Source organism: Pelodiscus sinensis, chromosome 7 (assembly GCF_049634645.1).
Source record: "Pelodiscus sinensis isolate JC-2024 chromosome 7, ASM4963464v1, whole genome shotgun sequence".
Lineage (NCBI taxonomy): Eukaryota > Metazoa > Chordata > Testudines > Trionychidae > Pelodiscus > Pelodiscus sinensis.
Genome location: NC_134717.1, coordinates 44,867,947 through 44,891,016, shown reverse-complemented (window position 1 = coordinate 44,891,016; position 23,070 = coordinate 44,867,947). Strand labels below are relative to the sequence as shown.

General features: G+C 44.3%; 1 protein-coding gene across 2 annotated transcripts in view; it reads right to left on the bottom strand.

Annotated features, from left to right (window-relative positions):
• The window catches only part of MTX2 (metaxin 2), a 71,188-nt gene that overhangs the window by 26,685 nt on the left and 21,433 nt on the right, over positions 1–23,070 (bottom strand). For both annotated transcript variants that reach the window (XM_075933707.1, XM_075933708.1), the window contains exons 2-3: positions 9,381–9,428; positions 8,357–8,403 (exon numbers count right to left, since the gene is read on the bottom strand). In XM_075933707.1, coding sequence (XP_075789822.1) covers positions 8,357–8,403; positions 9,381–9,428 — 95 coding nt within the window. The remainder of the gene's footprint in view (positions 1–8,356; positions 8,404–9,380; positions 9,429–23,070) is intronic.

Genomic DNA, 23,070 nt, shown 5'->3' with positions numbered 1-23,070 from the left:
TAGTTAAGGTTATTAAAGTGGTAGACAAAGAACCCATCTTTTACAGCACAATGTACTCCAGTACAGAATCTTAGTTTGCTGACTTCATACACATTTTGGTTCCACTTTGAGGCAGTAGTATGATTAGCAATAGCAGCAGCAGCATCTACTTTATTTTGAATGTCAGTATAAAACAAAACAAATGCATTTTAATGGCAAGAGAATGAACTAACAGCAGATATGTAAGAAAGGGTTTATGTCAAGCTTTAACATGACTCATTATGAAATTAGTAAACCTCTTTCATGTGTCTTTCATTTTAATCAAAGGAGAAGGCACATCCTATCAAAACAGCATTGAATACGTCAGTAAGTTCTAAAATGCTCCTATATACTGCCTTACAATGTCAAGCTACTAAGTACATGGTGACTCTTACTATGAACATTTTCAGCTTCCCTACGAGCTTTTGAAAACGGATTTCACTTGTAAATTTAGTTTGATTTTAACTGAAAGAACTCTCAACTAAGAAAATATGCAAGTCTATATTAATCGACAGAATTTCAGTGGGACATGAGATCAGTTTGATTCTTAAAAGAACAACCGCATTGCTTAAAATAACACGATCAACTTGTTTTAGTTATCCAGTTTCAGAAAATCCAATTTTCTAATAGAGTACCCTTTAAACAGCAAGTTTACTCTTTCTGAATACATTGCTAGTGTTCAGAAGGGATTTGGGACAGGCCCAAGAGAACAGGGCATGGTTCATACAATGTGCCTCTTTATTCTCTGTATGCTCATGCATGCCTGCCATTTTCACCTTTGCTGATGCTTGTGAAAGCTCCCCTTGGAGCAATGCAATAGACTGATGTCATCATACATGGACATGAGATGGGAAGTGAAAGTGACTATCAAGTGCTAGTAGAGAGAGAAGGTGGGTGAGGTAATATCTTTCATTGGACCAACTTCTACTGGTGAGAGACAAGCTCTGAAGCTTACACAGAGCTCATTTTCCCTGCTGTCAAATGTACAAAGTAAAATAAACAAAATAGGTTTATTCTCTTCAGCCTCTCTCTTAGTCATCCTAAGTGTTACTTGAAACACTAATAGGTACAAAAATTTTCCAACAGAAATGTTATTTCACAAGTTACCAATGTGAATACTGCTCTAGAGTATCTCTTAGTGAATCATCTATTAGGTATTTCCATCTCAAAGCAAAAAAAAACAAACAATCACTAAACACAATACTCTTAAGGATAAATTCCAGCTGGATGTAAATGTCGTGAAGATTTCAGAATTTAGGTCAGAATCACTCTCTTATTCCAGAACATGAACTATGTCCAACTCTATGTCCTATATGAGAGAGACTATTTTCAGAAGACAAGCTTCAAGCTTCTTTTAGAAATTCACATGATCAGTTTCATAATTAAGTCCAAACCATTGTAAGTAATATCTTACTGACTACTATTTTAAAAGCACTCACAGGATGCTACTGTGAAGAAAGAGATTTGTGTTTTCATTCTTACTCTGTTTCATCAAGACAAAGGAGAATTTGTGATGACAACTGAAGAATTATTCTTCCCCTTATTGAAGGGACTTGTTTTAAAATTAAAAACCATGAACGAATCTACAAAATAATTCAGTTTTTATATCAAACAGCTGCAGACCTTGTAATTGAAACAGTGTGTCTAAGGCTACAAATGAAAACTGTTCAGTATCATTCTTTGAGTGACAGATTAAATTCCTAATCCAGTTGTGGTAATGGCCACATTTGTAGTTTAACATAAATTAAGAGCTTAATTATATTTGTGACTATTTTAAACAAAATAACAAATTCCTTTGTACCTGTGAATGTAATTTATAGCAAAGCCAGGTTCATTTTCCAAAACAATCTATTTTACACTGCAGCAGAACACTGCTATAATGGTATAATGTAATTCCTGTTGTAGAATGTGGAAAGAGTATTCACTGGTAGCACAGAGGAGGTTTTGAAGATAAATGAAGATGCTATTCATTCAGGGGTAATTTCATCTTAGAACTATATGAAAGATGTTTCACTCACATACTGCAGTTTCATGGCTAGGGATTTAAGTGTATTTTCAGCTACAATGTAATGCTGTTAGATCGATTATGTTGATGCTGTATTTCTCATCATGAAGAATTCTAGCTTTTATTCTGTTTAAAAATGGATTGTCAGATTTTCATTTCACTACTAAATCTTTGGTTTGTGTAGGGTTTACTATTTAGCTTTAAAAACAAAATTACATAATTCATATGCTAAAATCACAAGCTTGTAAAAGCTATTAATAGAATCATAGAATACCAGAACGGACCCCAATTGATCATCAAGTCGAGTCCCCTGCCTTTTCAGCAGGACCAAGCACCATCAAGATCATCCCTGATAGAGGTCTGTCCAACCTGCTCTTAAATATCTCCAACAATGGAGATTCCACCGCCTCCCTAGGCAATTTATTCCAGTGTTTAACCACTCTGACAGTTTTTCCTAATGTCCAACCTAAACTTCCCTCGCTGAAATTTAAGCCCATTGCTTCTTGTCCTATCATCAGAGGTCAAGGAGAACAATTATTAATCATGGATAATTTACCTCAACAAGTTATCAAATAACTATGTAAATAACCAGTTAACCTGGGCAATTGAAGTGTCTGTTGCATAAACATCTTTCTTTGATGTAATATTATTAGCCAATTCTAACCCCCTTCTTGCAGCAATGCACAGACCAAATGTATGGTATCTACAACGGATACTGGATTTTAATATCACTTATTTCCACGAGATAGTACCACAAACTGTGTAGTAACCTGTAGGAAGGCTTTAAAGAGACCACATGTTTAGGCTTGTGTACATAACATGTTTGGGGGGGGGGGGGGTTACAAAAATCATTTATAATTTAAAGTGTTAGGAATCTTAAACACAAAATCATTGATATACAATATACATAGCACTTAAAGTTGTATCTACATATATGCTGAGCCTCACCATTTTATTAAAGGACGTAACAGAACATTCACTTCTAGAATTTAGAACTAAATACTAAAGAGATCTGAATTCCTTGCTCATCTTGAGCAAAATTCATACTCTCCCTTTCCTTCCAGCACAATGCCTAAGTAATTGAACTTTATATGGAAAACAACATGGGGATTGTGGAGCCAGAATTTACTTCCCATAAGTAAATGCTGAATATAAAGCATCCCATAAGCTGGAATACTATCCACAAACCTTCTGTATACCCTTATTTGAAGCCATTAGATTCATAAAAGTACAGATCCAATTGCCCCACTTCTGGTTTCTCTCTGACTGTTAAATGTCTGTATTACAGAAGTCCCCATAAATTTGGCTTCCAGACTTACTAATGGTCACTAAAATAACCCTTATTCAGTTAGGTTTTAATTCTGTAATTTCTTTTTATGTCATTACATGGATTACATATGATGATTCACAAATGCTTTATTGACTTGAGAGCATATAGGCTCATTACAAGGAAATAAAATATAGGAACTTGAAAACACAATCTATTGCTTTTTTTATTGCAAGACTGTCCAAAGACACTGAATAAGGACTGTGGCCCAGATGTGGTAGGTGACGTGAACTTGGAACACCATCCTGAAAAATGTACAGTTAAAAATGAGTTCCTTAAATAATATTGTGTAAGCTACTGAAATTGAGAGTTAGTAATTTCCATTTTGCTGCTCTCTCCCACAAACACAGTAAAATGGTACCACAGGGAACCAACACAAAATTCTTTTGTCAAATTCTTAAGGTTCTTCCAAAATTAGAGTGCATGTTTAAGGCACAACAGGATACAGCAGCCAAAGACTGTAAAATCTGAGGCATTTAAATGTGAGTTTCATCTTTGGGGAAGTATTTGGAGGATGTAAATTATATCATTTGTATTGCTAGCTGTTTGTAGACTCATTTCTATTTATCCATAGAATGCAATAAATGGTTGGGCAAGGGAGAACAGGAGAACATTTTGCATGTATACACTGGTCAACAAAATAAAATAAATATATATTTTAAAACTACTGCTTTAGAAAAAAGTCAACAAATTTGCAGTTTGCCAAAAGGAATTATTGAGGGAGCACAGAATGTTCTTCTTTGCAATACAGTATTGTGTATGTGTATGCACACACACACTATGCTGTATATATTTCGGATGCCACTGATTAATATTCTATTAATGGCTTTAATTGTGAACTACATCCTCTTTGTTTTGGATATACTGAGGTTTAGCTACTGAAATACTGTTTTTATAGTAGGCAGAAAGGAAAAAACAGGAATACTGAGTAATGGAAAATTCCATCATAAATAGGTAGGGGGAAATGACTTTTGGTGAAGAAGAAAAGGACACTGAGATATATCACTTATTTTGATTTGTGCGTGTAATTTTTCATTAACTTTAATGGGAGCAAGGCTGCACATATCATGGGAAGAAAAGAGGCTTTATTCTACATATGACACACACTACCCTGTAGCAGGATAATCATTACTGAAATTACACCATTTTCCTTTTATATGAATTTCTTTGCTGTGAAAGTAAATTGACATTTTGTATCAAGATTTGCAGCATAAAATCAAATTACCTTCATTTCAAATAGGACTGTATAATATGCTACTTTAGTTTAATGGACAAGTAGTGAAAGATATATTACAGATAACTCATTGACTCATTGTGTGTGTTTGCAGTTACATTATATTTTCAGGAAATGTATACCAAACTCTGTGAAAGATCAAGGGATTCACAATTGAATCTTTCAGGAATTGCAGGTTACCTAAAAAAAAATCCTAGCAGGATCAGAACAGGAATTCCACAATGGGAATTTTTAAATAAGCACAAGAAGGTACTAATATTCAATATAATAACTCTATCATATCATTTTTTTTAAAAAGGTCACCCCTGTCACATAATCAAAGTTTGCACTGCAATGTGCAAGGAATAGGCCATATAACACCATTCAATATTTTAAAAAGTTACATAATTAATTCCTTATACTAATTTTTTAGCCTTTATAAGAAAATATCTGCAATAATCACTCACTCTCATACACACACATATACAGAGAACTTACTTTGCTGTGCACAGTCTCTGTTCCATAGCCAAAACAGAAACTGACATAGATGCATAGTAGTGTTACCACTTGTAAAGACTGTTAGTAAGTCATTAGTTTTGCCTTTTTATTTTTATATGTAATATAAGTATAGAATATAGCCTTTTGGGGGCTTATGAATCCCAGAAGACTGCATCTCTTTTTCAGAGTGGAACCATTAAGAAGATATTATGTAAAAGGTTCACTAACATGTATTTTGTAAAAATGTCCATCAAAAGTTCAAGATTCTTTGGTCACTTTAGCAATCCTCGAGGTCCCTATTCTGATCAAGATTTTTGGGTGAAGGGGCAAGAGTCTGGAAAATACCAGTGTTCCTTTGGTAGCATCCCCATTGCTTCCCCCAACTATCTTGTTTTGTGGATAGGTGAATATATTTGTTCATGGATTTTATAGGAGCCGACCAAAGCAGACATGAAGACATCATAAAGAGCTATTATGGTTAGGGATGTAAAATCCTGGTTAGGTTCACCTAACATTTAACTGGTTAATCAATTAAGCACAACCCAGGTGGGGGACCACTCCAGCTAGGGATGAAAGCAAGTAGTTGGTTAATCTACAAGACAACTCACTTCTTCCCCACCCCTTCCTACCTCTGTATCAGAGGCAGCAAGTGGAGGGGGAGCAGGAGCTGGCTTAAAAGCTGGTTCCCCCCAGCTCTGTCTCCACGGTGTTGCCTTCCCCTCCCCCTGTGGCTGCCACAAAGCAGGCTGGCCATGGACAGAGGCAGCTCCGGCAGCAGCCACTGTCTGCTAGAAACGCCCACCCCCAGCCCTGTCTACGGTGGGCCCCTGCGGGGCTGGAGCACCCGCTAGCCTGCTGCGGTTGGGGAGCTACTCCAGTTCCCACTGGTTACCAGTTCACCAGTTAACCTTTCACTTCCCTTACTATGGTAGAAAGGAGATTTCAAGAAGGATTTTGTGTAGGTGACAGCCAAATTATGGCCTATGTAGGGTTTTCTCTAAGCCATCTTCTCTGAAGGGTCTCCTAGCAGCCACCTCCATAACCCCATTTAATCAGAGGTATGCAGAACTCTGAGTCATCTTCAGCATGCAGAAGATCAAACAAGCTTAAACAAATTCAGACAACCAGTGTACTATGTCCTAAGGAATTCAGGTACCATAGGCCAGTGGCTGAGAATGAAAAAAGAAATGTAGGTTGCATAAGAATATACTGATGAAAGAAGTCCCAGGTACTGGCTTCCTCTCTTCTTACCCCCAACACATGCCCATCTGCCCTTCCTTAAACACACACACAAAATTCAACAGAAAAAAATATAACTGTTCCTGCTTTTGATGTTGTCTAATGCAATGTATGTCAGGTAAACTAATTTTAAAACTATCTGATCATTAAGCCTTTTTTTTTTTAAACAATTACACATCATAATATCATTTACATTTTGTGGACTGCTCCTTTTTTTAAGGTGGCAATTGTGTTCTTTATACAGATTCTTCTTAACTGATACTATTCTGCCATATAGAAGAAAATTGTTCCATAAAGTTTAAATCAGATATCTACCAAAGCCATATTTATAGTCATGGCTACTATCAGCTGTCAAGCCAAAGAATATTGAAGAAAAGCAGGCATTTTTAATATATTATGGTTAATATATCATCTAAGTGACATGTGCAGGATAACAATAGAATTAGAATGGTCAAGCAAAATGCTACATTAGAGAACTTCTGTTTTGTTTAGAAAGAGAACAAAATCACACCTGTAACCCTGATGGATGAAGAGAACATTCATGAGAACCACAAAAGTAAGGGCTTCAGGAGCTAAAGGTAACACTGAGATCAAGTTATCAAATGCTCAACACAACTCCTTATTTCTTTCCACTGTAAAGAATCATTTAAATCATACTGTATGAGGGGGAGGAGGAATACTAACAGCTGTTTTTAAAAACAAATGGAAAACTTCTTCATCTATCAATGAAACAAGGTGCTTGGGGTGGGGGGGGGTCTACCAAAAGAACACTGGTATTTTCCAGACTCTCAGACTCTTGCCCCCAATTTTTTTTTGACAGAATAGGATCTTTCGAGGATAGCTAGAGTGACCAAAGAATCCTGAATTTATTAGCATTTTTACAAAATACAAATTAGTGAACCTTTACATAATCTCTCAAATAGTCCCACTCTGACCAAAAGAGATGCAGTCTTCTGGGATTTATAAGTTCCCAAAAGGCTATATTAACTAGCTGTGCAACGGACTAGTCCACATAGGGGGAACAAGTAGAAATGAGGGAATAAAGGAACTCTCTTCCACAGCAAGTACCAGAGTTGCTTTGAATGATGACAAACTTATTTTTTCCAGGCAGTCCCTCTCTACTAATGGGGGGGGGGGAGGAGGAGTGTCTCCTCAGAATAAACAGCAGCCTCAGGGGGAGAGGGTCACTGAACTTAGCAGGTTAATGGAACCAACATGGACTTTACAGCTCCAAAGACACTTTTAAGCAGATTAGAGCCTTAAATCTGTCAATTATATGGACTACTTTGGAGTGTACAAATATACAATGGATTCTAACTCTTCATATGGTGGAAATGAATTCCTTGTGTTTTGGGGCTATTGGCTTTGAGAATAATGTGATCAACAAGTATACCACGAGTGGTCTTTGGGAGGACATCTTTCCTTAAGCCACCCAAAAGGAAGATGACAGCTGGTGAAAAACAACAACAAAGGTCAAAGATGAACTGCCAATAGTGTTTCCAAATCTGATCATAAATAAGTAGCCAAACGTGATTAACAACATATACAGTACATAGTCACTGAGGCTATGTCTACACTGCAGTACTATTTCGAGAGTATCCCAAAATAGCTATCCCCGTGTCTTCACAGCAAGCCCATTATTTTGAAATATAATGGGCTCACTATTCCAACTTCCCTGTAAACCTCATTCCATGAGGAGTAAGGGATGTTTCGAAATAGCGGGTTATTTAGAAATTGACTCAAAATAAGCTATGCAATTTGCGTAGCTCAAATTGTGTATCTTATTTTGCCCTAGGGTGCAGTGTAGATGCACCCTAACATTAGAATTTAAAAAAAAAAAATCAGTAACATCTCAATGATAAAAGACTTAAAGGAATAATTTCAACTTGGAAAATGATGTTGTATACAGGAATATAAAATATTAAATCTACAATATACTTAGAACATTTCTAAGTAATTCATTTGAATACTTTTTATGTAAGTTAGGTTAGATTTTATCCTACCAAGAAATACATTAAATTAATATCTCTCTAATTTAGAGAAAATGATGCTTTACCTGCACAGCAAGAGAAGATGCATTGTCAGAAAGCAAAATTTGCTCCTCTGTAGAAAGAAAATGAAAAGGACATAATTACAAGAAACAGTTCTTGTGTAGTTATTGATATATAAGCGCATAATATTCTGTGTTAAATTCTCTTGTATAAAGTAAAAAGGCAAATACTTCAACAGAAAATATATATACCGCTATATTAAGTTTATGTTATGCTGTTTGACAACAAAAATCTGATGTATGAACACAAAAATATACCAAGAATATTTCTTCTAGAAATGCTCTCCCATTTATCTTATTTTACCAGAGATGTACAATTAGAATACCCAACTAAAAACAAATTTGTATCTTAATTTTAAGCCAATTATTCCTCTACTAATCAAAGGTAAATAAAACAGATCTTCATAATTCCTCTCGCTAAAAAGAAAAAGCATTCAGATTCCTCAAAAAAAAAAAACAGTTAATACTGCACACTGTGTCTAGGTCTGTCACACAAAAGAAAGATGACAAGTTCGCTGCAATAAAAATTCCATGCTTAGAAGACTAGGGCTGCTACCTATTAGTCTTCATTACTTTGCAGTCTTCTGACAACTGTAGCAGGCTGCTGAGCCCCAAATGGGGGCCATAATGTGATCTGATGATATATGAAGAGCTGCTAAAGGGAGCCTGAACCATCCTAGCCTATACATTTTAACAGTTCCTTTTTACTGAGAGCCCCACTTTACCATAAGACTTCAAAAATCTGCTGCCTCAGCTATTGGTGCAGTAAATCTGCCAACAGTGCCTGCAACCACATCATTTTACACTGCCTACAGCAGCCAATATAATGAGTCAATAATAAACCAAGGACCTTATAGGCCATGAATAGCTGGCTTATATTGGCAGATGCAAGCTTAGCTAAAGCCTCTGACCAGACAAACACAAAGGAATCCCTTCTTAACAGTTTCCATTTTTCCTGAAGTTAATTATATTACTGTATATTTAATGTTTTTAAAAATAAATCATTAACTGCGAAAAATAATGTACTCACCCTTCAGCTGCTGATATAATGCAGCATTTTCAGGCCAAGGTTCTGCAGCTGTGGAAAGAAAAGGAATTCAAATTCATAATTAAGTAAACCAACTAACAATGTGCTAGCAGACGTGAACTGAGCATAAATGTTACCTAAAGCAGAAATTAGAATTTTAGAGCCACTCGTGCAAAAGTTGACCTAGCTTAAAAACAGCCCACTATTATTCATGCTGCTCTCCTTTTCCCAGGGAATAGAAAGGAATGAAAGAAGAGAGAAATCTGATTCCTCCCAAAAACAAAGGCCACAATATTCTTAAATTCAAGCTATGTGTTACAGATATAAAATAGCAGCAGCAGATTTCTTCCTAACTGTATGCTTTCTTGTACATGTCAAAACACACTCTTCTCCATTCCCAAAAGTAATATAAAGAATTCTGAATAGAACAGGACCAACAGACATACTAAGAAGAGATGGTGCAACTGGAACATACAAAACTAAGTTTAAGAGTTTGCATGGGAACAAAAAGGTCTTCTGTTCTTTTAATGTTGGTTTTTTATTAAGTCCACCCACAACCAAACAACAGACACACCCAGCTAAGTAGGCACTTCAAAAGGCAATACACCAAGTGATGGTAGCACTGGAGTTTATTTTGCCTCATCCACTTTGGTGCTGTCACATGTTGTGTATTTGTCAGTATTCTTTTGAAAGACTGTATCATCTTTTGTTCAAAAAAGCAAGATATTCCAACTGAGAATCTATGTGTAATCAATCATGCACCATGTGAATTTCTGGCAGAGCATAAATAATCATCAGTAGCGAAAGACTAATGCTAATAGTGGTTAGAGAACTGACAAAATAACATTACAATGGACTATTACATTTCTTTGTTAAATTCATTTTAGATGACAATTTTAAGGTGTTAATTCAAGGTTTTCTGATCCAATCAAATTGTCTAGTTGTGATTAAAATTCATCCTACTAACATACAAAATATTTTAAAGCCTTCAAATCTACCAATAATTATATGTACAGTAAAACTGAAGCTAAGAAAATAAGGCATTCTTTAATAATGCTAAAGAAAAATACTGCATGATTTCATAATTAAAATATTCTTTTCTATTACTCTTGGACTATTAACTCTAGATTTTATGACAGTTAGACGAGATCATAAAGCTTGTAATAATGTATACACAATCTTGCAAAGGTCACTACCCTTAACATCAAGCACAAAAAGCCTACCAGCATGGGCACAAGAAGGTAACTAATCACATCCGAGTGTCATGACAATGTATTTTATGTTGTCTTATAACATTTATTGCTTTTAAAGCCATCCATTAAAGTTGTGTCCTGGAATAAAAATTCTTGAGATGAAATACACTCTTGTTTATTTAAAGAAAAAAAAAAGACACCACCACAGTGTACGTGGCACCAACTGTTAAAATAACCTATTTACACTACATCTCTTTAATTCAGTAGAAGTCCAGGCTCACAGAAATGTTGAAATTTCATGACACCTACCATCATACATGAAAGGACCAGTTACTATTTGTATGCTAAGAGGTGGAAGTACCACCAAAATCAAAATGATCTGTGAGGTTTTTGCCATTTGGGGTGGAAGTCTAGTGAAATTTTTAACATCAACATCACCTCAAAATGAATCCTAATCTCAATTCATATCTGGATGTAGAGGTCATATTTCCATTAGGAGATGTGCAAAGAAATCAAAGGAGTTCCTTCACTGAAGATGTGCTGTGCACACGATATAGAACAGCCATGGCAAACCCATGGCTTGCGAGCCGCATGTGGGTCTTGCCCCCCAAAAGTGCAGCTCGCGAAGCTGCTCCTGTGCCCCCTGAAATGGCTCTCTTTCCCCCCTCCCCCCGGCTCCCCTGTGCTTTCCGGGACAGAGCTGTAGGGTTTTAAAAATGACGCCCAAGATGGTGGCCATCTTAAAGGGGCAGCCTCCTTTAAAAAAAATGAATTGATCTGTTTTTGCTCAACAATTCTGTTCTGGGGGGCTTTTTTTCCCCCCCTTAACAATTCTGGTGCAGCTCTTTGCATTTTTTCCGCTGCTGTTTTGGCTCTCTGTTAAGTGGGTTGGCCACACTGATATAGAACTAAAGGCAAAAGTACCTATTTCTTGCTATAACAACCTAGATGTACTGTTCAAAATTTTCAATCATATCCTAAACAATAAAACATCTTAAAACCCTGTAGACGTCACATTAATTTTCTTCACTACGATACGCAGTCTTAGATCCCAACCTCAGGTGTGGGGAGGAGCACAGTCAGGGAGAAAAGTGCAATAGTTATTGTAAGCCTCAAGTGTGCTCACGCAATCCTAGGCAGGCTGTGTACGCCAATCCAGTCTCTGAAGCCTAAAACCTCCATCTGTTCTGTGAATAAACACAGCAGAGATAGTACTGCAAACTTCTCCATGCTGTATTGTCATTGCATCTCAAACCCTGATCTACAGTAACTACTTTAAGGAAGTAAGAGGAGTGTTACGGTCTCTGATTAGTCCAGGGCAACAACTGTGCTTACCTCTCTGTTAGGTCTGACAGTGCTTGGGTAATGTGGACATTTGTCTGCAAAAACTGGACTAAGACTTTCAATTTAGTTCACACAGCTTCTGTCCAAAGAGATGGTAACAGCTTTTGGTCACTGAAATCTGGCCTAGGATAGCATACAACAAACTTGGAACAAGAGGCTTCATGTTCTATAACTCATATCACAAAAGAGCCATCTTATAAAAAAATTTTTAGATTCTTACACACTCTTCCAGCCAAGTGTGCTGGAAGAGTAGCTGAACTACAATACAAAGGATATATCCTCAAAGATCTGCACAATTATCTACTGGGAATTCTGTTATTAAACACCTATACACTACCCCATTACTCACCCTGTGTCTTGTTGGCACCCTACATGCAATCATTTCATATATTGCTTTGGACAGAAGTTTAATACCACAAAATAAATCTGACAGATGACAAGCTACGACAGACGGAAATTTATCATTAGAGTCCCAAAGACTACAATGACTAAAACTAGTCATAATCCCCAAAATCTACTGTGCAGGGAGACTAGATCCCCTATTTTATGGCAGCAAGGAAAAACCCTTAAAGAAATGCCATGGATCTCCCAAACAGGAGAAAGTATAGTATTTTTAATGTACAGCACGACTCCTGGCTTCTGTAGGTGAAGACATAATTTGTGGAATAATAGGCACTAATATTACACGCTGCTTCAGTTCTGTCATATTTCCAATCCATCAAATTGATTAATGCTATAATAACTCTACACAAACTTATCATTTGTGCACTAATGAAGTCAAATCCAGTTTATCCTTCAGCAACTAGATTATTTTGGTCTCCAGATGTTAGTTCTCCAGCTAACTAAGGACACATTTGCAGTGGTGAGGGCAGAGGAAAAGCAACAAATGTGACATATACCCAATTTTGAAAGTTTTGTGCAAAGGATCAACTTCAGTGTCTCAACAGCATCAGATCCACTAAAACAACCATCTTTACTGCTAGCTTACAGTGTGAAATAATTGAGCAGTTATATGCCTAATGTACAGCGAGGTATTGTCAAATGTCAGGAATATGGACATGACAGGAGCTAATACTGACAGTTCAGCAGAAGGAGCACTGCAGTGATCAAAGAGGCTAAATGGCAATTAAAATCTGGCATGTACAACTTTCTTCAGTTTGAAGACAACAAATATAAAATGTAGTTATTAAAAAATTTTACTAAACATCTTGTGTGTTAGATTAACCACATCAGTGGTTTACTCATCACTGGTGGGAACTGCAGCATACAGAATTAACAGATGATGGCAGGGTTCATGGGTACCACATTGAACTCTCTTTAAAAAAATCCTGAAAATTGTCATCATATGACTCAAGAAGCTTTAACTACCAAGGACAGTGACTATATATTAAGCTGATTCCCAGCTCCCCCTCTGTCATAGCTTGTCCTAGCCATTCCTTGATATCATTTTTTCCTGATAGAAACAAGGTTCCATATAAATCAACATGACATGAAAGTCTTGTCAAATTCTTTGTTGCTGGAAAAATATTGAATTAAGTGCAGTTTTCAGATTTAGTAATGGAATATTATACTCCTGGTGCACTAAGGACTGGTTCAGCTATGCAATTTGCCTGTAGATTTAAAATGATCATTTCTAGTCACTTCTGATTTTCAGTTAATAATACAATTTATCTAGGCACTTATATGCCCTGTCCCAACACCGTTGCAGGAGCACCTCACAAGCACTTGTGTAAATATATTCAAGACTCTCCTGTCAGATGGGGATATGTGGCGGGGTAGCCCTGCCCCTCCCAGAAACCGCCGGGACGCCGCAACCGCGGGGGAAAGACTCACCCCCCGGAGGGGAGTGGATCACCGCCCGCCGTCCCCGAACAGGGGTGCCGGCACACCGGCCGGGTGACGAGCCGGGGCCAGCCGGCAGCGCAGAGAGGGGGTGGGGCCGAGCGGACGTGGCAGAGACGTCACGGGTAGGACGGCCCTGGGAGGGGCCGGAGGCCGACGAGGGGGGTGACGTAATCTGCCTGCGACCGGCGGGCAGTTCAAAAGGTCGCAGTGGACCAGCCATCAGGGGGAACGCCGAGGAGATGCACCCCCCCCCGCGAGCCGGCGAGTGGTCGGCATTATTGGAGGCCCTGGGCAGGATCAGAGGAAGGGCCCAGGTGAGCCTGTGGGACCTGGGGGGAAGAAGCAGCCCAGGGCGGGGACGCGGACCCTGAGGGCAGGGGAGTTTAGGGGTCTCGACCCCCCCTGCTAGGTGGGGGAGCCTTTTCCCCGACCTTAGGGCCCTGGGCTGGGGTCCGGAGAGAGGGCGGGCCCGGACCCCCTTCCCCCAACCGCCTAACCAAACCGATCGGAATCGGTCGCGTCAAGGCATCTATGATCAGAGAACCGAGGGGGGCGGACGTAAGCCCCTCTGCACAGGGGGAGAACCCCTACACGTGGTGGAGAATGTGGGCATAGTGGACCCCGAAACGGGGGCCCGGATAAGGGGAAAGGATTAACAAAGTCTTGATTGCCAGGAGACAATGGAAGCAAATAAAATTCTGGAGTGGTGGACAGAGACCCAGAAGGTGCAACAGCAGCAACAGATGCAGGCGCTGCAACAGCTCCTCAACCAGCTCCAGGAGCGCCAGGAGCAGATGGCGCGAGGCGCACCAATGACGGTACCCGGGGCGGTAGCGGGGTCTGGAGGAGGAGAGGGGGTCGGCACCCAATTGCCCATACGGCTAACGAAACTAGGGCCGGAAGACGACCCCGAGGCATTCCTGGTTACGTTCGAGAGGGTGGCCGCCGCCGCGAAGTGGCCACCAGAGCATTGGGCCACCCTCCTCGCACCTTACCTGTCGGGGCCTGCCCAGCTAGCATACAGAGGGATGTCCGCCAGCAATGCCTTATGTTATTATAAGGTTAAAGAGGCTATTCTGGACCAATTAGGGGTGACTCCAGAGACCCACCACCGGCGGTTTAGAGAGGCCAGGTACGACTCCCGCGAGCGACCACGGGCGGTGGCGCAACGGGTTAAGGAAGCGGGGATGAGATGGCTTGAACCAGAGACTAAGACGGGGGCTCAGGTGGCGGATCTCGTGATACTTGAACAATACGTCAGCATCCTCCCCGCGGAAGGGCAGCGGTGGGTACGACGGCACCTTTCGGAGACCTTGGATGAAGCGGTGACCCTCATGGAACACTACTTAGCCGCAGAGGGGCCAGAGGGGAAAGGAGCCGCTGGGGCACCGAGAGAACCCCGAAGGAACGAGGCTGGGACGGGTAAGCCCGCGGGAGCCCAGCGGGCCGGGGAAGGCACCGGGAGTTCCCTGGGCCCCCTCCCGACGAGGAGGTTGGCACCTCGGTGGAACCGGCCGATCGGTGAGGCCAGGGGAGACCGGGCGACCGAAACGAGGCCAGGCACCCCGCCACCCGAGGGAGCGCCGAAGGTGGTCTGCTATCAGTGCGGCCAGGAGGGCCATTACAAGAGGGACTGCACCCTGATGGACTGCACCTTCGGGCAGAGGCGCGCTGGGAGCACGGACAGGAAGGCGGCCGGCGCAGCTCAGGTAATTAAACGACTGTGGGTTAATGGGAACCCGGTGGAGGCTATTCTCGACTCGGGATGCAGGCAAACCATTGTCCGAAGGGACGTGATACTTCCGGGGCGGGCCCGGGGTGCCCCCATAGCCCTCCGGTGCGTCCACGGAGACATTCATTACTACCCTATGACCCGGGTACGGATAGGGGACGGGGAGTTGGAAGGAGACTGTGTAGTCGCCGTCGGCCCTAAGTTAGCGTACCCCCTCCTGCTGGGGCGGGATTCGCCCGGCCTGAAGCGACTCCTAGGACAGTGGGATAGCGGAAGACATCCTAAAAGGGAGCCAGAAACAGGGCAGGGGACCTTGGTAGCCCAAGGAGAGCAAGATGAGGGGGGGACCGCGCCAGCAAGGGCCCCGGACGCCGGGACACCGCCCACCGTCCGTCTCGACGTAGAAGAAGGGGACTTCCTCACTCAACAACGCGAGGACCCCACACTACGGGCAGCCTGGGAGCAGGTGCGCACTACAAGCGAGCCACAGGAGGGGGACCCGCCCAATCAGCCGGACGGGCCGCGATTTGAGGTAAAAGACGACCGCCTGGTACCAGGTGTCTTCGGGGGAACTCCCTGGGGAGGAAAGGTGGCAGCTGTTGGTCCCAAGACCGTACCGGTGGAAGGTCCTGGAATTGGCCCACGAACACCCGTGGGCCGGGCACCTGGGCAGGGAAAAAACTCAACAGAAGATACTCCAGAGATTCTATTGGCCTGGGGTGTACCAGGAGGTTAAGAATTTCTGTAACTCCTGCCCCCAGTGCCAAAGAACAGCCGGGGGCCGGGTCCCGCCGGCTCCCCTGGTGCCCCTGCCGGTGGTAGGGACCCCTTTTGAGAGGGTAGCATTAGACCTGGTAGGACCGCTCGAGAAATCTGGGCGCGGACATAATTACATCCTGGTCATCGTAGACTACGCCACCCGTTGCCCAGAGGCAGTGCCCCTGAAAAGAGCCACCGCCCCCGCCATAGCGGAGGCATTAGTCAAGCTATTCTCATGGGTCGGGCTGCCCCGGGAGTTACTGACAGACCAGGGGACGAATTTAACGTCGAAGGTTATGACGGAACTGTGTAAGGTCTTGCAGATCAGGAAGCTCCGGACGTCGGTATACCACCCCCAAACCGATGGGCTGGTGGAGCGATTCAACCGCACACTGAAGGAGATGCTGCGGAAGTTCGCACAAGATGAACCCCGGGAATGGGATAAGCTGCTGCCTGCACTGATGTTCGCCGTCAGAGAGGTACCGCAGGCATCGCTCGGGTACTCCCCCTTCGAGCTGTTATACGGGCGGCGACCGCGGGGGATCCTGGATCTCGTAAAGGAGGGATGGGAAACGTCAGTGTCTCCTGCCTTGGGGGCCGCCCAGTACGTACAGAAACTGAGGGGAACCCTCCACGACCTAGCGGGCCGGGCCCGAGCGAACCTAGAGAAGGCGCAAGAAGGGCAGAAAGCCTACTATGATAGAAAGGCGCAGGTGAGGGAGTTCGAACCAGGCGAGCAGGTTCTACTATTGCTGCCTAGCGGGGAGTCCAAGCTCCTGGCCCACTGGCAGGGACCCTTCCGGGTAATCAGGAAACTTGGCCCGGTCGACTATGAGGTTCGGGTAGACGGGAATCGCCGGGCAACTCAAATTTACCATGTCAACCTCTTAAAGAAGTGGCATCCACGGGAGGCCCTCCTGATTGACCCTCGGGACACTGACATTGAGTTGGGTCCGTGGGGGGAGCCGGAGGTGAGGATCGAGGGCATACGGGTCGGAGAAGAGCTCCCGGGCCCAAAGCGAGAACAGTTGCACCACCTCCTCGACCAGTTCAGGACGGTACTAACCAGCCGACCCGGACAGACCTCGTTAGTACAACACAAGATCGAGACTGAACCCGGCAGAGTGGTAAGAGATAATATGCGCCCCCTTCCCCGAAAGTTATGGGGCACGGTGAAGGAAGAACTCCAAGCCATGTTGGAGTGGGGGGGTCATACAGGAATCTCGTAGCGAATGGCGAAGCCCCATTGTTTTGGTGCCCAAAACAGATGGATCAACGAGGTTCTGCATTGACTTCCGTAAAGTCAACGCGATCTCGCGATTTGATGCATACCCCATGCCGCGGATAGATGAGTTACTGGGACGCCTGGGGAGGGCCGCCTATTTGTCGACCCTCGATTTAACGAAAGGGTATTGGCAGATCCCCCTCTCCCCTGAGGCCCAGGCGAAAACGGCGTTCGCCACCACCTTTGGGTTGTACCAATTCAAAAACATGCCGTTCGGACTGCACGGGGCCGCTGCGACCTTTCAGAGACTCATGAACCAGGTCTTAAGGGACCATCAGGACTACGCAGCGGCTTACATTGATGATATTGTGATATTCAGTGAGTCCTGGGAGAAGCACTTAGAGCACATTACGAGCGTATTAAGGGCACTGAGGGAAGCGGGACTCGCGGCCAACCCAAAGAAATGTCAATTTGGGAGGGCCGAAGTTTCGTATCTGGGATACACGGTAGGGAGAGGGAAGCTGAAGCCCCTAGTAGATAAGGTCCAGGCGGTACGGGAACACCCCACCCCAACGACAAAGAGGAAAGTACAGCAGTTCCTGGGATTGGCGGGCTATTATAGACGGTTTATCCCGAATTTCTCCTCCGTGGCCGCGCCACTGACAGACCTCACAAGGAAAGGACAACCCGAGAGGGTGAGGTGGACCGCGGCGTGCGACGACGCGTTTCAGGAGCTGAAAGACCGGTTGGTCCGGGCCCCGGTGCTGGCCCAGCCCGACTTTAACAAACCTTTTACCTTGCAGACCGACGCGTCAGAAGTGGGGTTAGGGGCGGTACTGACGCAAGAGGAGGAGGGACAGGAGCACCCCATCCTCTATCTGAGTCGTAAACTGTTCCCCCGGGAGAAGGGATATGCGACAATTGAAAAGGAGGCATTGGCCCTTAAGTGGGCTGTCGATTCACTAAGGTACTTTCTTTTAGGCGATGAATTTACCGTGGTGACGGACCACGCCCCGCTGCAATGGATGCAGCAGATGAAGGACACTAACCCACGGATCTTGAGATGGTACCTCAGCTTACAGCCATACAAATTCCGAGTCGTGCACCGCCCGGGGTCCGCCAACGGGAACGCGGACTGGCTATCCCGGTCAGCGGAAAACCCAGAGACCAGAACGGCGAGTATGGTGCCAGACTTAAGGGGGAAGGTGTGTGGCGGGGTAGCCCCGCCCCTCCCAGAAACCGCCGGGACGCCGCAACCGCGGGGGAAAAGACTCACCCCCCGGAGGGGAGTGGATCACCGCCCGCCGTCCCCGAACGGGGGAGCCGGCACACCGGCCGGGTAACGAGCCGGGGCCGGCCGGCAGCGCAGAGAGGGGGTGGGGCCGAGCGGACGTGGCAGAGACGTCACGGGTAGGACGGCCCTGGGAGGGGCCGGAGGCCGACGAGGGGGGTGACGTAATCTGCCTGCGACCGGCGGGCAGTTCAAAAGGTCGCAGTGGACCAGCCATCAGGGGGAACGCCGAGGAGATGCACCCCCCCCCCCCGCGAGCCGGCGAGTGGTCGGCATTATTGGAGGCCCTGGGCAGGATCAGAGGAAGGGCCCGGGTGAGCCTGTGGGACCTGGGGGGAAGAAGCAGCCCAGGGCGGGGACGCGGACCCTGAGGGCAGGGGAGTTTAGGGGTCTCGACCCCCCCTGCTAGGTGGGGGAGCCTTTTCCCCGACCTTAGGGCCCTGGGCTGGGGTCCGGAGAGAGGGCGGGCCCGGACCCCCTTCCCCCAACCGCCTAACCAAACCGATCGGAATCGGTCGCGTCAAGGCGTCTATGATCAGAGAACCGAGGGGGGCGGACGTAAGCCCCTCTGCACAGGGGGAGAACCCCTACAGGATAATAATTTCCTTTGTATAGATAGGGAATTCAGGCACAGAGAATAACATTACCTCTGTGCAGAGGGCCCACACAAGGCCTATTCACCATAAGCCTTGTGTGAGCTCTCTGCACAAATGTGAAGAGCAGTTACAGAGATCAGGTGAGGTAACTAAACCAAGTGCACACAAAATGTCTGTAAGAGCAGAAGAATGAATTCAAATCTCCCAAGTCCCAGTCCAGTGCCTCTGCTTCCTCTTTCTAGACTCTTCATTTTTAATGCAATTAAAAAGAGAAATGGTCTGAGGTAAATAGGATGAAGTTTAATAAGGACAAATGCAAAGTACTCCACTTAGGGTATGTCTACACTACCCCGCTAGTTCGAACTAGCAGGGTAATGTAGGCATACCGCACTTGCAAATGAAGCCCGGGATTTGAATTTCCCGGGCTTCATTTGCATAAGCGGGGAGCCGCCATTTTTAAAACCCCGCTGGTTCGAACCCCGTGCAGCGCGGCTACACGGGGCACGAACTAGGTAGTTCGAACTAGGCTTCCTAGTTCGAACTACCGTTACTCCTCCTTATGAAAATGAAGCCCGGGAAATTCAAATCCCGGGCTTCATTTGCAAGTGCTGTATGCCTACATTACCCTCCTAGTTCGAACTAGGAGGGTAGTGTAGACATACCCTCAGAAAGGAACAATCAGTTTCACACATACAGAATAGGAAGCAACTGTCTAGAAAGGAGCACTATGGAAAGGGATCTAAGGTTATAGTGGACCCCAAGCTAAATAAGAGTCAGCAATGTAACACTTCCTAGATGACCCCAGAGAGATGTAAGGGTGCCTGCCCGCCGCACGGTAGTGCTATGTGCACATGGCACTCCGGGATACTGAAGCCTGCTGACGTGGGGAAAGCAGCAGCATGAAGGTCCGCAGTCCCAACCTCTACCCCGTGCAGTCTCGCCTGCACTGCTCACTACCCCAGCCCTTCTCACAGAGGCCAAGGCCGCCCAGCCGCCCACCAGGAGTGGAAGGGAAGGAGCAGACAGGTCGGTGCAGCAGCTTCTCCAGGTGGCTCAAGGGTGCTCTGGCAGCCATGGTAAGAATCTGCTGCTGGCACATAAGCCCAGTTGGGAGCCTGGGAGTAGCACATGTCCCTAGGCTGCTGTCCTGTGCACCATACCCTTCCTCCTGCCCCTGGGCTGTCACAGCTGCAATGTGGGGTCTGCTGGCTACTGTGCCATGTTTCTTGGTGTTGAAAGCCCTGCGGGGTGGGTGGAGGAAGGGGAGTAGGGGCTTGGTTTAAAATAACCATTCCAATTGGCGAGGGGAGGCAAGCTCGGGCTCGAGATGGGGGAGCAGGGAGAGAGGGAGGAGGCAGGCAGGACACAGAGTAACATGATGACATCGCTCTGTCATCCCTCAGGAAAAAACTTTTTTTTAATATAGAGATTCAATAGACTTTGATAGTTTTAGTGAGAGTATAGTATGTGCTAAGCCAAAGGTGGGCAATAAGCGGCCCGCAGGCTGGATGGAGTATGCCAAGGTTAGCCCCTAGCGGGCCACCAGTGCTATACTGACCTGTGCATCTGCAAGTACAACCGCTTGCAGCTCCCGTTGGCCACAGATCGCCATTCCTGAACAGCAGGGGCTGCAAGAGGTGGTGTCCTATCCAAACTGTTTCCCAGAGCTCCCGTTGGCCACAGATCGCCATTCCTGAACAGCAGGGGCTGCAAGAAGTGGTGTCCTATCCAAACTGTTTCCCAGAGCTCCCGTTGGCCAGGAACAGCAATCTACCACCAACAGGAGCTGCAAGCAGCCATACTTGCAGATGCACAGGCAAATATAATGCTGGCAGCCCACCAGGGACTAACCCTGGTGAACTGCATCCAGCCTGCAGGCCACTTATTGCTCAGCTCTGGTAGGGATGTAGAATTCCAATTAATCAGTTAACCGGTTAAATGTTAGGTTAACCTAATATTTAGCTGGTTAACTGACTAATCAGGATCCCGGGTGAATGACTCCTCCAGCCCAGCTGAAGTGGCCCCGTGGCTACGGGGCTCCCGACCCTTAGTCTGGGGCTAGGGCCAGGGTTGGGCTGCCACCAGTTATTTAATGGGCTACCAAATTATTTCACGTGATTTACTGCATTCAATTACGAAACTCAGGATAGAATCTAGTCCTTGGGTCATTTTGGTCCATTCACCACTACTGTATTCTACAACAGTGAGTAACGCTCACAGATCTCAAATGAAGGAAGGATGAGCACAGAAAATAATGCTCCTTCTCTATGTAGAAGTGATTGCATTAATTAATTTAATTTCTCTGTTTTGCCATATTATCATACGACAATGCTTAATTTGCATAAGAAGCAGGAAAAAGAAAAACATCTGTATGTTAACAATTAGGCTTAAGAAGTTAGGTTCGCCTAATTGTAAAGCCTTGCTTTAAAATAGCCAAGAGGAAGAATATTCTAAATAAAGACCAAATATTTTGTCCTTAATTCACCTTGCTATTTAGAGGTGAGATAAGTGAATTTATATACAGGCAGTCCCCGGGTTACGTACAAGATAGGGACTGTAGGTTTGTTCTTAAGTTGAATTTGTATGTAAGTCGGAACTGGTACATATGGTAGGGGAAACTCTAGCCAAACATTTCTCCAGAGCTCAGTTTTATTCTGCCACACCTCACTTCCCTCAGTCCTTTATTCTCAAGCTGAGGTGTCTGCTGAGAAAAGCTGCTCCACGTCTCCCTGGTCTGCTGAGGGGGGCGCTAGCTTCGCGTCTCCCTGGTCTGCTGGGGGGAAGCAGCTAGTGCAGGGTTGCCTCACCCCGTTTGTAAGTAGGGATCCGATGTAAGTCGGATCCATGTAACCCGGGGACTGCCTGTACTGTTCTTTCAGGTTTCTCACAGAGCATTTAATCAAAAGAACACAAACACTAAAAAGCAATGGAATTGTACATTTTGGCAAAAGCCACATCTACCAATCTCAAAATATTCACAAACACTGTCACATTCAACCACACTGACACCTAACAGTAAGACAGACCATTTGTGATCTATTCCAGGTCAAGCTGAGATTGTAGCCACAGAAAAAAAGCTGCTCAGCCATCAGTATCTTCTAGCTTTAGCTATCCCAAAGAATGCTCCACTGTCAGTCTCTTTCCCAGTCAGTCACATCAACACAACTGGTGGTAGATTACCAGTTTATTCTCTTTTCATAACAACACAGCACACATTTGAAGTTTTGGGGGTGTTAGTAAGTATCCATCTATTAAGTATAAATATGGAAATGGTGGTAATTTATATGTTTTTTAATCTGCCTTAACATAAAAGTTCAGGATTAAACCTTGATTAATGCAGTGATATTGCAGTCAAATTGGAACCAAAGCAGTTAAAAGATATCTCATCCATTAGTAGTGATCAATAAAGGAAGTATAACTAAGTTATGAATTAGCTGCCTGAACACCAGCCAATTCAACCCACCTTTGAGAAGATACAGATCAATTTAAAAAAGGTAGTCGGATCAATTTCATAAGATTGACCTAATGTTGTAGGCTAACAAGGGTCAAGAAAACTAGTTCATACTGTCAGTAATTCCAAGGCTCTGCCAAAAATTAACACTAATTACTTTGAAAAAAAAATGTATTATCCTAGGATTCATATTTGTGTGACTATCCATCATTTGTCCTCAAATTAAAGTGCACACATTAAATCATTTACATTATTTG